The 14,186-nt window shown below is 39.4% G+C and overlaps 1 protein-coding gene across 3 annotated transcripts in view; it reads right to left on the bottom strand.

The window, feature by feature from the left end:
* The window catches only part of rab3gap1 (RAB3 GTPase activating protein subunit 1), a 91,973-nt gene that overhangs the window by 22,957 nt on the left and 54,830 nt on the right, over positions 1-14,186 (bottom strand). For all 3 annotated transcript variants that reach the window (XM_079822416.1, XM_079822417.1, XM_079822418.1), the window contains exons 18-19: positions 11,223-11,360; positions 5,802-6,029 (exon numbers count right to left, since the gene is read on the bottom strand). In XM_079822416.1, coding sequence (XP_079678542.1) covers positions 5,802-6,029; positions 11,223-11,360 — 366 coding nt within the window. The remainder of the gene's footprint in view (positions 1-5,801; positions 6,030-11,222; positions 11,361-14,186) is intronic.

The raw sequence follows: 14,186 nt of genomic DNA, 5'->3' as shown, positions 1-14,186 counted from the left end.
GTTCGCAGCAGTGACAGAATTATCATTTTCAATAACTTTTTTTTAATTGATTTTTACCTTTTATGGGCATTTTTTACCTTTATAAAGCCATTGTTTTGACCTAATTAAATGCATCATCGTTCATCATCATTCTTATATTTAATCAATACATTCAATTATAATAATAAGACACAATAGGGCCGTTACCAATCAAATGAAATCAGTATCAACAAAATTCATCTTTGCATCTGAAGTGGATTTAGATCATTTACACACACTGTTTAAAGCTACACTTTTTTAGTTTATTCTTAGCTAAAAACACAGTTTTTTCAAAAATATATGTGCTCATTAATGTTTATTTACTTCTTTCAAGTAATAAAGTATTTTCGTAAGTTTATAATATGCCATTGTAAATACATACGGGTGAGGGTTCGAATGCGGGTCGCCATGTTGCTCCTCCATCTTGAAAGTACATTAGCCAAAGAGGGACATACCTGTAAATTCAAGCTTCGCCTTTGGCGTTTTAACACTCGATGGCACCGTGTCGAATGTGGACGAGGTCGAACTGGAAGCCATGTTAATCTTGGACTAAATCAGCCACCGTAGGAGTTAAAACGAAATCGGAATTGAGAGGAACAGAAACTAATATTCACTGGATGGTCATATACATGTTCACCACTAGATGGGGGAAAATATCACACAGTGTAGCTTTAAAGAGCTCAGAGCGACATGAATGAGTTTAACCTGCAGTTACAAATGCAGAAATAATGTGTCCGTGTTTTAAACATAAGACGTTGAATATTGATATTGATTTAAATATTGATTGGAGGACATTCTTTTCGTACGTTTAAATAAGCAGTACGGATTTTAAGCTCAAATAGTCTGATTTAGGCTAGTTTGTGGATTCCGTTTAAGCCTATCCAAGTAGGCTATAGCATCTATCAAACGTTTTTCCTATAGTCTTTCAGATTGCCAATACAGGACAGGTCAATGTTTTCTATATAGACGGTTGATGCTTCGTATTAAATGGTATGTTATATTGCATTAAATGATCGAGCTTTATTAGCTGACTGAATTTGATTATGTGATGCAGTTTTGCGCAGAGTTTGCTTTGAAATTACCAGCATTAAAAGAGCAATGGTTATCCAGTTTATTTATTCTTTATTCATGCAATTTTTAAAACAAGTCGTGTTGAAAAAAAGTTATGTACAAAGAATGTTATCACTCTTCTGAAAAGAATTAGGCATAAGAGGCCACTTTCGATTGTCTAACGCTCCATTAAAACAGGTTTATGCTTTGTAATTCTAATGCATGTATTTCTGTTGTGGTTTTAAAAATGTTATGAAATAAATATTCAAGTTTAATTACCATGCATTATATTATTATTGAGTGAAAATAAGTCTATTTATACATAGTTGTTTAAATATAGGCTAAATTAAAATAACGTTATTAACCGGTATTTTTTCAAATCAAACCGTTTTCGGAACAGTAATGTTTATTGAGGAACGCAAAAACGGAAACGCTATAATATCGATTCTGCTCGGAGTGAACCGATTGATATTTTTTTCCGTTTTTAAGCCCTGGTTTTTATAAGCCGTTTGGTCGGTTAAATGGCCGTAAAGAGCGGTTACACTCTCAGTGTGGATGAATCGCGTTTGTGTGAAGACTCAGGATCTATTGAAGAGAACGTAGGCAACGCAGAAACTCATACAAACACTCGTTTTTGATCCATTAATGCATCTCTCACTCACTGTTTGAAGCGCCAGTCAGAGGAAAATGCCCATCAACGTGTGCGGTCAATTAAGCGCGTGCTGTCATGAATTAAGCAACGCGTCCTCTCATAGGACAAAGACACACAGTCTCATGAATAATTATGAGACACCGATGAGTCATCGCCGTACTATAGTACGAGAAAACCTCACATCCTATGACATTGACATGAAGACGAATTTAAACCAGGAAGTTGAAAATAGAGCAAAAAGGTTTCAAATGAACCAGTTTTCTCCCACATTACAAAACTAACAGATGCTAACATTGTCTTCCATGATGTTTAACACACATGCTTCTGTTAAAATCTCAGAGAATTTGGTTTAGGGTTTCATGACCCTTTAATGAGTGAGTCAACTGGGCCCTATCATACACCCGGCACAATTTGCTAGTTTCAGCCCGACACAGTTATCATTTTCACGTCCAGATCAGGTGTGTTCAGGCGAAATTGTTGGCACATTGCTATTTTGAGAAACTGAAAATGACAGGTTTTTTTTTGCTATTTAAAGGGTGCGTTAGTAATATTATTGTGTACATAAAGATACAAATGTCAATGTATAGTCACCGCATGTATCAGAATTACCTATTTGCAGTAATGACGAATTAAATTGGCTACTTATTTGACCAATCGTGGCAACACACACATGTATTTAAACTGACTCGTCAGGTTGAGGGTGTCTATATTCTGCCTTGTAAATAGTGAATCCGCCATAGCACAAGCACAACTGGCTTTTAAAGGGAATGGGAGATGAGATTCTGATTGGTTTATTGAATGTTACGGCCAAAACACAGTGTTGGGGGTAACGCATTACAAGTAACTTAAGTTACGTAATAATATTACTTTTTCCAAGTAACTAGTAAAGTAACGCATTACTTTTCAAATTTACAACAAAATATCTGAGCTACTTTTTCAAAAAAGTAACGCAAGTTACTTTTTCACATTAATTTGACTGACAGCTCTCCTGCCCCCATGTTGAGAAGAATAAGTGCAGAGGTGTGTGTGTGTGTGTGTGTGTGTGAACATGAGGGTTATTGTAGTTCTAGATTTAATATGAGCATTTATTCATCTCACTTGCACAATAAAGATTCTGTTCTCCTCAAAATGAATAAAATCAGTCAAATGCAAAATCAGAATACTATGCAAAACTCCAATAATTAAATGTTAAATAAACCAACTATTTTTATGCATAATCTACCTTTATATTTAATTTACCAATGTCTTGCTGCTGACCTTTGATGATGAAAATGACTAGATTTTTTGTTTTTATTAGTAAAACTTTTTTCTCCTGCATCCTATTCTTCCATTATCCAGAGCTGCGCCCTCTACTGGTCATGCGGGAATTAGCATTTTTACCTCAGCCTGGGGCTTATTATTTCAATTTTGGTATGAAGAGGACTTTACCGTTGCACAAAAATATAACTTTTTTGTTATAAAAACGAAACAAAAACAAGCCCAGCCCAGGTGAGAAAAAGTAACGCAAAAGTAACGTAACGCATTACTTTTCTTAAAAAGTAACTAAGTAACTCAATTAGTTACTTTTTAAGGGAGTAATGCAATTTTGTAATGCATTACTTTACAAAGTAACTTTCCCCAACACTGCCCACGACTCATTATAAGACGAGGGACAACCCTTGCGCATGGCGCATTTAACAATTTTTTTCCGTCGTTAAACTAGTAAAAGTGGATTCGGACGCGCCCTAAGAGCACTGCGCCGCGAGCTTCAGACCATGTGCTCAGATCGTTAAAATAGGGCCCACTGAGTTTCCTTCAAATGGCTGATCCATTCAGGGATGAACCATTTGACACACAGTGAAAGTGTGTAAATGCTCACACACTCTACTCTAACCTGCTAGACTACATCATGTATTGTATGTGTGTAGCCTGGATGCCAGCCGAACTTAGCCCCGCCCACAAAATTTTTACTCTGGCAGTTCGGTCTGGAATTGATCGGTAGAGGAGTAATTATGCCCGAACAGAAACTGTTCGGACCAATGAAATCATCAGGGCGGGCTTTAGACGATGATGGACAGTAACGTAATCATCCACGCCATCAAAAGCCGCTTGGGTTGAATTTGTTCTAATCCTAAACGGAGAACTTGTTCATATATGCGTTCACCTTCACTATTTCTCTCAGAAATGATGATGGTGTTGGTAAGTACTCTGTGTATCCTTAAATTATTTTTTTACAACACCGGCAAAGATCGTTTACACTCATCTTTTTCTTCTAACGTGACTTATTCCAGCGTTCGTGACAGGGTTGCCAAGTTTTTACAACAAAACCGGCCCAATTGCTAACGTTCCTCAAAACTAGCCAAAGACAAGCCCAATAGCTTTCCAGGGGGGGTTCTCCGGGAAAAAAAGGCATTTGGGGGGTAAAATATGTGTTATTTTGGCAGGGCTGGCAGCTAAAAATCGCATTCCTGGGTCTGTATGTCACATAATTGGGGTCGCTTCAACCCGTGGACATGGCAACACAGTGCAGTTTAGTTCTGTTGACATTTGACAACTAACGTTACGCGTCGCTCCGTTGCTCTGATTGGTTGTAGGTCTATCCAATTGAGGTCTTTCCTGGTTCGGTTGAAACACGCCCCATAATCACAGCCCAACTGAGCGGTCTCAGACTCATATTCTGACTAGAATTGAGTATGACGACTAGGGTTGGGTATCGTTTGGGTTTTTTTCGATTCCGGTGCCAAACCGATACTTTTAAAACGGTTCCGGTGCCTAAACGGTGCCTGAACCGATACTTTTTTTTTTTTAAAAGGCCACAAAACGAGGTGGAGGACATTAAATGGCTTTTTATTTATTTATTTTTTATTTAAATTGAACCATTTATTAAAAGTTTAATGTATACTTAAATGTATGAATATAAATAAATACAAAACACAATTTACTTATTTACAAATTATAATTGACTTATTTACAAATTCACAGTAAAACCTAAGCCACCCAACTACAACAAGCCTAATATAACTCTTAATTACAATAATAACAGCAGTAGTCTGTATTCTTGCTCTGCTACTAACCAGCTTCGAGCTTCAGCTCTTTTTTGAAATATGATCATATTCTCTGGCTAAATATTTTAGAACACATCGCCTTAATGTTTCCATGGTGACGCGTCACGTTTCTCACATGACACACAGCAGCCGCAATAGCGCTGACAGCTCAGCTGTATCGGGTTTATTTAATTTTTTCTTTTTATTCAAAATATTCACAAACTTCTTAACTGTGTCACGAACTATCTGATGTTCAAATGTGTGAGTGAATGTGTGTTAGTTGATCTATAAAGCGTAATGGGCGGCGCCATGTTAGTTTGCGCCTCAGAATCGGATCTGTCAGATTTACAACACTTGAGTTCATTCTCGTCTCACGAAATACATGAAAGTAAGTGACCAGTGAACTGGAAGAAGAACAGAGTAAACGCTATAGTTACTATATAATGTGCATGTATCTGATGTGAATAAAACATGTAACGTTAGTCAAATTATAATCGTCTGAAAGGATTGTCATAGCCGCTTTCATAGACATCAGGGTGTGTTTTTTGCTAGTAACGTTAGCCTACTTATGAGCATTTAAATGTCTGAAACCTGGAATAAACATGATGTGGTTGAAAACACTGAATAGTTGTCATGAGTTGTGATGTGACGAGCGCTGAGCGACTGTCTCTGGCTCAGCCAAAGCGCGAAAGCACGTTTGAATTTTGCCACCAAAATGAGGAACCGAAATCTGCGTTCTGATTCGGTCTGGTACATACCGGTTATATAAGTACCGGTGCCATATTGGAACCGGATTTCGGTACCCAACCCTAATGACGACGTCAGGCTAGTATGTGTGCACTCTCTGGGTGTGTTTTTGTAAAGTGAGGGATAATGTCAGATCGCATATCGTTAAAACAACAATTACGATATTATCGTAGAGCATAAATATCGCACACCCCTAGACAAAATGCGTAGGTATTACTCGCTTGAAATGAACATGTCACATTAACAAACACAGATCAGGCTCATTATGTTCCTGGACCATGACCACGTGAACCTGGACTGGAGGTTCTGACCTTCTCAGCCTCTTTGGTGTCATCAAACAGCCTCTTCTGTCGGCGTGCTGGTGTGGCTTTGGCCGTTTCCCAGGCCTCGACCCACATGTTGCCCGGGATCTTCATGCGGGCGCTTAGGTCGCCCCGAATGACCATCTGGCCCGTCTCATCGCTCACTTCCTCCTCCACGTAATCTCTCGGGGAATACCAGCGCACAAAATCCTCCAGGGAACAGCCAGGATTCGCTGCCTGTGGAAACACACACACACACACACACACACGCCTTGAGTTTAATCTCACACCTGAACTTAGGCTTCAAGGTCATATTTCACCCAAAAAAGGTTGTTTTATTGGTGGCTAGCCAGATGCTGAGGCGTTTTTAGTGGTTTAAACATATTTTAATCAGAAAATGAAGCCAATTACAATTGTTTGTATCGTCTGATAATGCACAATAATGATGCATCCACAGAAATACAAATGTACAGATAGACCTCTGTATAAAGCCTGTCATTGATTGTGTTTTTATTGGTGCAGTCCTACAGCGATTCGTTACAAGTTTCTATTGTAAATGAGCTGGAGACAAATTCCAGCCGCAAACTTTCTCAGGATGACCTTTCCGTCAGTCGCTGAAGTCCTGTATGCTTTCATACTCGATAATTACTGAAACACGAACAAGACATAATGATGCTGCAAGTTTCAGCGAGGCTTTGAGACAGACAGAAACACATTTAGTTCCTAACACATTTCATGTCAGACCTCGAACTGTGTGCTACTTCCTGTGGAAGAAAACAACAGCAGTTTTAACTAAAGCACAGTCGACGGAGGCGTCATGTTTTGCTTTTCACGTATCAGTGATGCCATGTCCACTTATAAGCGTTTTTGGGCTTGTTTAAAGTCCCATTGAAGTGCATTGAAGCGCACAGCATTATTAAATGTGTTGACGTAATTTCCACTGAAACAGGAAGACAGGGCGGGGCATATTGAACAGCCCCTCCCCCTTTTTAAATAGCCAATAGAGTGCCGAAGTTATGACGTCACTTTGTAGGCCAACCCAGAAGTTAGCGGCGCATGGGTTCCCTCGATCAAAAACTTTTTGAAAATCGCAAAAAATAAGATCTGTGTTCAACAAAGAGTTATGACCCTTACCCGTTTTGTCTATCAAGATAATCTTTACAAATTAATCAAAAATGTATACATTTTGAAGCCTAAATAAAGCCGTCAGATATAAAATGCTAACAGTAGGTTATAAACGGACTACAGCACACCATGGTCGCGGATCAACGTCATCATCAAGCTTTCTCAAACTTTATTTAAAAAACCCGCTCGCTCATTATGATCTGCGCTGTGTATTTGCTCATATCAGCGTGTAGACTCACAGGCACACTCAAACAGAGCCAATAAATAAAAATAATTAATTAAATGCAAAACCGAATTCACAAGCGCGTATTGAACCATGAATGCCGTACCGAACGGTTCAATATTATATTGAGAATTGTGGCATCCCTACTTAATACATTAATCCACCTGGATAAATAAGTAAGAGAAAATTTTTAATTCTGTCATCATTAACTCACCATCAAGTTGTTCCAGACCTGTACGAGTTTCACAAAAGAAGATATTTTGAAGAATGTCGGAAACCAAACAGTTTATGGACCCCACTGACTAGGAAGACAATGGGGTCCATAAACCATAAAAAGGTTTGGGTGATCATATTCTTCAAAATATCTTCTTTTGTGTTCAGCAGAAGAAAGAAACTCATACAGATTTGAGGGTGAGTAAATGACACCATTTTCATTTTTGGTCGAACTATGCCTTTAATTAACCCTCTGGTGCTCTTCGTCATTTCTGACCGGAAAATGTTCTGTTTTGAAATTTAAAAAATGCTTCATCGGAATGATGAAGGAATTTTCTTGCATTAGGTATGTAAACACACACAAAAATTGGGGTCATGATTCGAGCATGCTAATTGGTCGTAAAAAAAAAAAGTAGCGTTCATTGTCTTCGGTCATAAATGACCGACCATAGTAAATGAATGGGAAATCGGCAAAAACACACAAATTCTCTGAATATTTGTGTGTACAATCTACAAATCGGCCACAATGCTGAAAAAAAGTACACAGCAGTAAAGGGGTCTAAAACATCAAGAGTGTGATATTGACACATCCACACACACACGCACACTTATACACACACACACCTATGAAAAACTGAACCTATGAACCACCATTTAGAATTTTTAAAAATCACAGCTTCATCAGAATGATATGAAACTTGGTGACTTTTCTAGCATTAGGTAAGTAAACACACAAAATAATTGAGGGCATGATTTGAGTATGCTAAGGGGTCGTAAAAAAAATACTCCCACTTGTGCTCTTCGGTCAATAATGACCACCATAGGAAATTAATGGGAAATCTGCAAAAACACAAATTCACAGAAAAAAAATCGATATTTCTAACAAAAAAATCTAAAACTCTTTGAAATGTTTTAAATATATATTCAAATCCATCAACAACAAAAAAAAATCATAAAATGTGTTCAAAAGAGAACTAGTGAATTCTCAAGCCTCTAGTGATTAAACACATGGTTGCATGATTTCTTAAATAATTCCAAAAGAGGGGCTAATCTGCCTTCAAACATTTTTTTATTTTGAAGGCCTAGTCTCTATTTGAACCTGAAATACTGCAAAAAAATCTTTTGTATAATTTTCAATGGCAAAAATAGACCATAAGTATTGCATAAATATAAAAAAATACCATCAAATCATCTCAAAACACAAAACTAAAAAGAAAAAATATTATTGAAGAAAAATAAATTGCATTGGTTTTACTGGGGTGGAGGAAGTTACATTTTTTGGTGTCCGGTCACTTATGACCGTGAAGACGACCAATGCAACCCCTAAATGAAGAGCACCAGAGGGTTAACAACTAGTTGTTAAGTTTCGGTTTCATTCACACCGCGTAGAAATTTGGCAAATGTCACCACCTGCATTTTCCAGGAGATAAACTAAACATTGTCACTCCTGTAAATTACTGAAATGTGTGTGTACAGAACAGGATTAAGCACTAAAAGGTGAACTGACAACCGAATTTAGCAACAGTCAGGCTGAATCTGGCATTGTGCTGGAGTTTGTCCACGGGCACGACTCGCATTTGATAAAGGCGAAGATCTAGTTTGAAATGAGTTCCTGAGCTGCTGCTGTTCCTCCATCTAGTCCCTCGTTACAGTGGATGCTGACGTCTGACTGTGGAGCGGAGCAGCGGTGTGATGGTGTCACAGTTTTAAGACGCCCCATTCATCATATTCGGGTCTCTCTGCACTCCACCCGGAGGGAGATGGTAATTAAAGCCAAAATGCCAAATTATGCTTGGCTAAGCACAATTACAGACAGCACTGCTGCTAAATTTAGAGGCCATCTTCAGCTAAAGGGGCCATTTACTGCGATCGCTGAGCTCACAGCAGTCCGCCACTGCAATAAGACGAGCTGGTGGAAATTAGAGCATTTTGTAGGGCAGTTGAGCAGGCTATAGTGAGGCAAAATAGACACAAAATGTCACCTTTCCACATCGGTCTCGCCCCCCCGGTGATCAAAAAACGAGCATTCTCGCTTTATAGCGCACTAGCAGAAGTTGGAAATGAGGCTGTGCTCGCTGTGCTCACAGAACGCTCCATTCCCACACACATCCCTTGTTCCTTAATCTCTCGGGTTTGTCCACGGCATAACGCTGCGGGATAATTTGCCGTTTTTCCGACAGAGAAGGATGGAAGGGTGGCGCTTATGAAAATGAATGATGCTTCTCCCTTTGGCTTCTGCCAAGCATTGCTTTTAAAAGGTGAAACCTATAAAAGATTCAATGAATTGTGCACAGATGAAGACGGGAGCCATTGTCTGGGCTGAGAAACACTATATAATCTGGTTGTTGATTTATTCTGCATTTCCATGTGAAATCTGTCCAAATGTTCAAAACGTGAACTCTTTTCATACGGAGCGCAGTTCGCAAACGCCTGTATTATCGATTTTGTTTAACCTGGTGCGGTGCCATAGACCCTTTTCACAGACTGTGATGACGCATTTTAACGGTAAATCCTGCAACGTTTTTTGTATTTTCATTTTTTTTATATTTATTTATTTATTTGACAGGGACAGTGTACATTAATTGACATTGCTGTAAATGCACCAGAGTTAGCCAAAAGGCTATTTTTCATCTGTTGTCCCTGGACATATCTTAAAATTGTCTACCTAAAAACACAATAAAAAAGATTACAGAGAACAATACAAATATAAAAAGCAGTAAAACAGATATAACTCTTCAAATCCTGTTGCTAAATATGGTGCACAAATTAACTATAAAACAGACATGTTGGAAAAAAAGAGAAAAAAAATAAAATTATACACATTGACATTTGTACATATATAACACTAATACTTTGTATTTTATTACTTTTGCATCAAATTACAATCAAAAAGTTACGCTGCTGTGAGGGTGTTTAGTAATAGCGTCTATGGTAAAAATGAACACATTTCTCTCTTTTCACTGCCGTTATCAATCTCACTCTATTTTTTCCCTCTTTTTGAAAGTTGTGAATCACAACTGTGGCGTTTTTCTTTTGCTATGTGAGCAAATGGGCACACGAAAAAATATTTAATGTAATCTCTCATTCACAGCTATAATATTTGAGGTGAGACACTACAGGTGAATAGGGAATTTTTTTTAATTACAAGATATCACTGTGAAACTTCTCCAGTTTATTACTGGCATAAACGTAAGAAAAAAATGTATTACAAGTTTTGTGTAAATTAATGTTTTAATATGCAAATGAGGCCTTATATACTTAAATATACGCTCATTTGCATACTTTTCCAAAAACAAAATCTGGAAATTGGAAAGGACCATGTTTAAAATTCTTGGTTGTATTTGTTAACATATTAGAGGAGAGGGTTTTTTACAGAGGGGATTCTGGATATCTTATTTTGTGCTTTAGTAAATTAGAGAATACTGACAATAGCCTTAAAAAAATCAATTTCCGCCATGTTTTTTGGAGTTAAAGGAAGTTTTTTGTGAATCATTTGAGAATCGCTGTCAAAACAGGTAAAAATAAATGCATATTATAAGAAAACTAAAGTCTTTTTTGTCATTGCATGCATGCACAACTGTTGTTGGGGACTTCTAAAACAATATTTGGAACATTTTAAATGAAATAATAGGTGCTCTTTAAGGGAGCAAACTGGCCCAAAAAAAAACCTGATGTTTTCACCTGCCGTGTCTCGCCTTAACCCAACTATGACGACTTCCGCTCTGAGAATCCCGGAAATGTGAAAAGTGTCTATTGTTTTTCTATGTAAATGAGGTAGACGGATGAGCTTGACCGGTGCACTCGTGTCTTTTGCAGCATTTCGCAGATGACACACACTCAGGTTCAACTTAAACACACATCGGCCTCACCTTAAACGACTCCATGTCTGAGAGCAGGCAGGCGCTCTGCATGCGGGCGCGGAGATGGGCACCTTCAGCGGACGTGCCCAGTTTGGCCAGTACCTCCGACTGCTCCTCCAGCAGGTCTTCAGTCATGGGCGCGGGCTCCTGCGTCACACAAACACCAGGAATGAGCCATTGAGCTCGGTAAAGCTGCAGTTTCCTCCTAATCTCTAACCGTTTCTCCTCAATATCGCTTTAAAATATCATTCTGTGCAGGATTCAAATGCTATATAGTGCACTGTCTGTTCCATATCCCCTATATAGTGCACTGTCTGTTCCATATCCCCTATATAGTGCACTGTCTGTTCCATATCCCCTATATAGTGCACTGTCTGTTCCATATCCCCTATATAGTGCAGTCTTTTCCCTATCCCCTATATAGTGCACTGTCTGTTCCATATCCCCTATATAGTGCAGTCTGTTCCCTATCCCCTATATAGTGCACTGTCTGTTCCATATCCCCTATATAGTGCACTGTCTGTTCCCTATCCCCTATATAGTGCACTGTCTGTTCCCTATCCCCAATATAGTGCACTGTCTGTTCCATTATAGTGCACTGTCTGTTCCCTATCCCCTATATAGTGCACTGTCTGTTCCATATCCCCTATATAGTGCACTGTCTGTTCCATATCCCCTATATAGTGCACTGTCTGTTCCCTATCCCCTATATAGTGCACTGTCTGTTCCATATCCCCTATATAGTGCACTGTCTGTTCCCTATCCTCTATATAGTGCACTGTCTGTTCCCTATCCCCTATATAGTGCACTGTCTGTTCCATATCCCCTATATAGTGCACTGTCTGTTCCCTATCCCCTATATAGTGCACTGTCTGTTCCCTATCCCCTATATAATGCACTGTCTGTTCCCTATCCCCTATATAGTGCACTGTCTGTTCCCTATCCCCTATATAATGCACTGTCTGTTCCCTATCCCCTATATAGTGCACTGTCTGTTCCCTATCCCCTATATAATGCACTGTCTGTTCCCTATCCCCAATATAGTGCACTGTCTGTTCCCCATCCCCTATATAGTGCACTGTCTGTTCCCTATGCCCTATATAGTGCACTGTCTGATCATTCCCTATCCCCTATATAGTGCACTGTCTGATCGTTCCCTATCCCCTATATAGTGCACTGTCTGATCGTTCCCTATCCCCTATATAGTGCACTGTCTGATCGTTCCCTATCCCCTATATAATGCACTGTCTGATCGTTCCCTATCCCCTATATAGTGCACTGTCTGATCGTTCCCTATCCCCTATATAATGCACTGTCTGATCGTTCCCTATCCCCTATATAATGCACTGTCTGATCGTTCACTATCCCCTATATAGTGCACTGTCTGATCGTTCCCTATCCCCTATATAGTGCACTGTCTGATCGTTCCCTATCCCCTATATAATGCACTGTCTGATCGTCCCCTATCCCCTATATAGTGCACTGTCTGATCGTTCCCTATCCCCTATATAGTGCACTGTCTGATCGTTCCCTATCCCCTATATAGTGCACTGTCTGATCGTTCCCTATCCCCTATATAATGCACTGTCTGATCGTTCCCTATCCCCTATATAGTGCACTGTCTGATCGTTCCCTATCCCCTATATAGTGCACTGTCTGATCGTTCCCTATCCCCTATATAATGCACTGTCTGATCGTTCCCTATCCCCTATATAGTGCACTGTCTGATCGTTCCCTATCCCCTATATAGTGCACTGTCTGATCGTTCCCTATCCCCTATATAGTGCACTGTCTGATCGTTCCCTATCCCCTATATAGTGCACTGTCTGATCGTTCCCTATCCCCTATATAGTGCACTGTCTGATCGTTCCCTATCCCCTATATAGTGCACTGTCTGATCGTTCCCTATCCCCTATATAGTGCACTGTCTGATCGTTCCCTATCCCCTATATAGTGCACTGTCTGATCGTTCCCTATCCCCTATATAGTGCACTGTCTGATCGTTCCCTATCCCCTATATAGTGCACTGTCTGATCGTTCCCTATCCCCTATATAGTGCACTGTCTGATCGTTCCCTATCCCCTATATAGTGCACTGTCTGATCGTTCCCTATCCCCTATATAGTGCACTGTCTGATCGTTCCCTATCCCCTATATAGTGCACTGTCTGATCGTTCCCTATCCCCTATATAGTGCACTGTCTGATCGTTCCCTATCCCCTATATAGTGCACTGTCTGATCGTTCCCTATCCCCTATATAGTGCACTGTCTGATCGTTCCCTATCCCCTTTATAGTGCACTATGTGCAATTCACCATGTAGGAAACGCGTGAACAAGTGAGCGTTTATCTTATCCCCGCCCACCCCCTCATAAACACACATATTCAATTCAAAAATTCAACAATTATTCAACACACCGATTGCCAAAGAGAAAAAAAAAACTCTTAGTTTTAATTAAAAAGTGGTCATAAAGGATCATTTGATATCATTAGCCATGTTTGATATCCAATTTTATAATCTATGATGGACTGTGATGCACATCAAAAAAAGTCATGTGACTTAGGGACGACACAACTGGACTAACCAGCGGATTAATGGACAGCGTCTGACACACACTCTTGTTCATTCTGAAATGCCTTCGCCGAAGTCTGATGTCAAAGTGGTTTGGTGTGATTACCTCGCAGAAAGACCCAAACAGAGCTTTATTCAAGGATTAGTTCACTTTTAAATAAACTTTTGCTGATAATTTCCTCAGCCCCATGTCATCCAAGATGTCCATGTCTTTCTTTCTGCAGTCGAAAAGAAATTAAGGTTTTGGATGAAAACAGTCCAGGGTTTTTCTCCATATAATGGACTTCAATGGGCTCCAAACGGTTCAAGGTCCAAATGACAGTTTCAGTGCAGCTTCAAAGGGCTTTAAACGACACCAGATGATGAATAAGGGTCTTATCTAGCCAAACCATCAGTTTCTGAGA

This window comes from Gobio gobio (genome assembly GCF_949357685.1).
Source record: "Gobio gobio genome assembly, chromosome: 7".
Classification (NCBI taxonomy): Eukaryota; Metazoa; Chordata; class Actinopteri; order Cypriniformes; family Gobionidae; genus Gobio; species Gobio gobio.
Note: the sequence above shows the minus strand (reverse complement) of the source record. Positions and strands in the feature narration are given on the sequence as shown.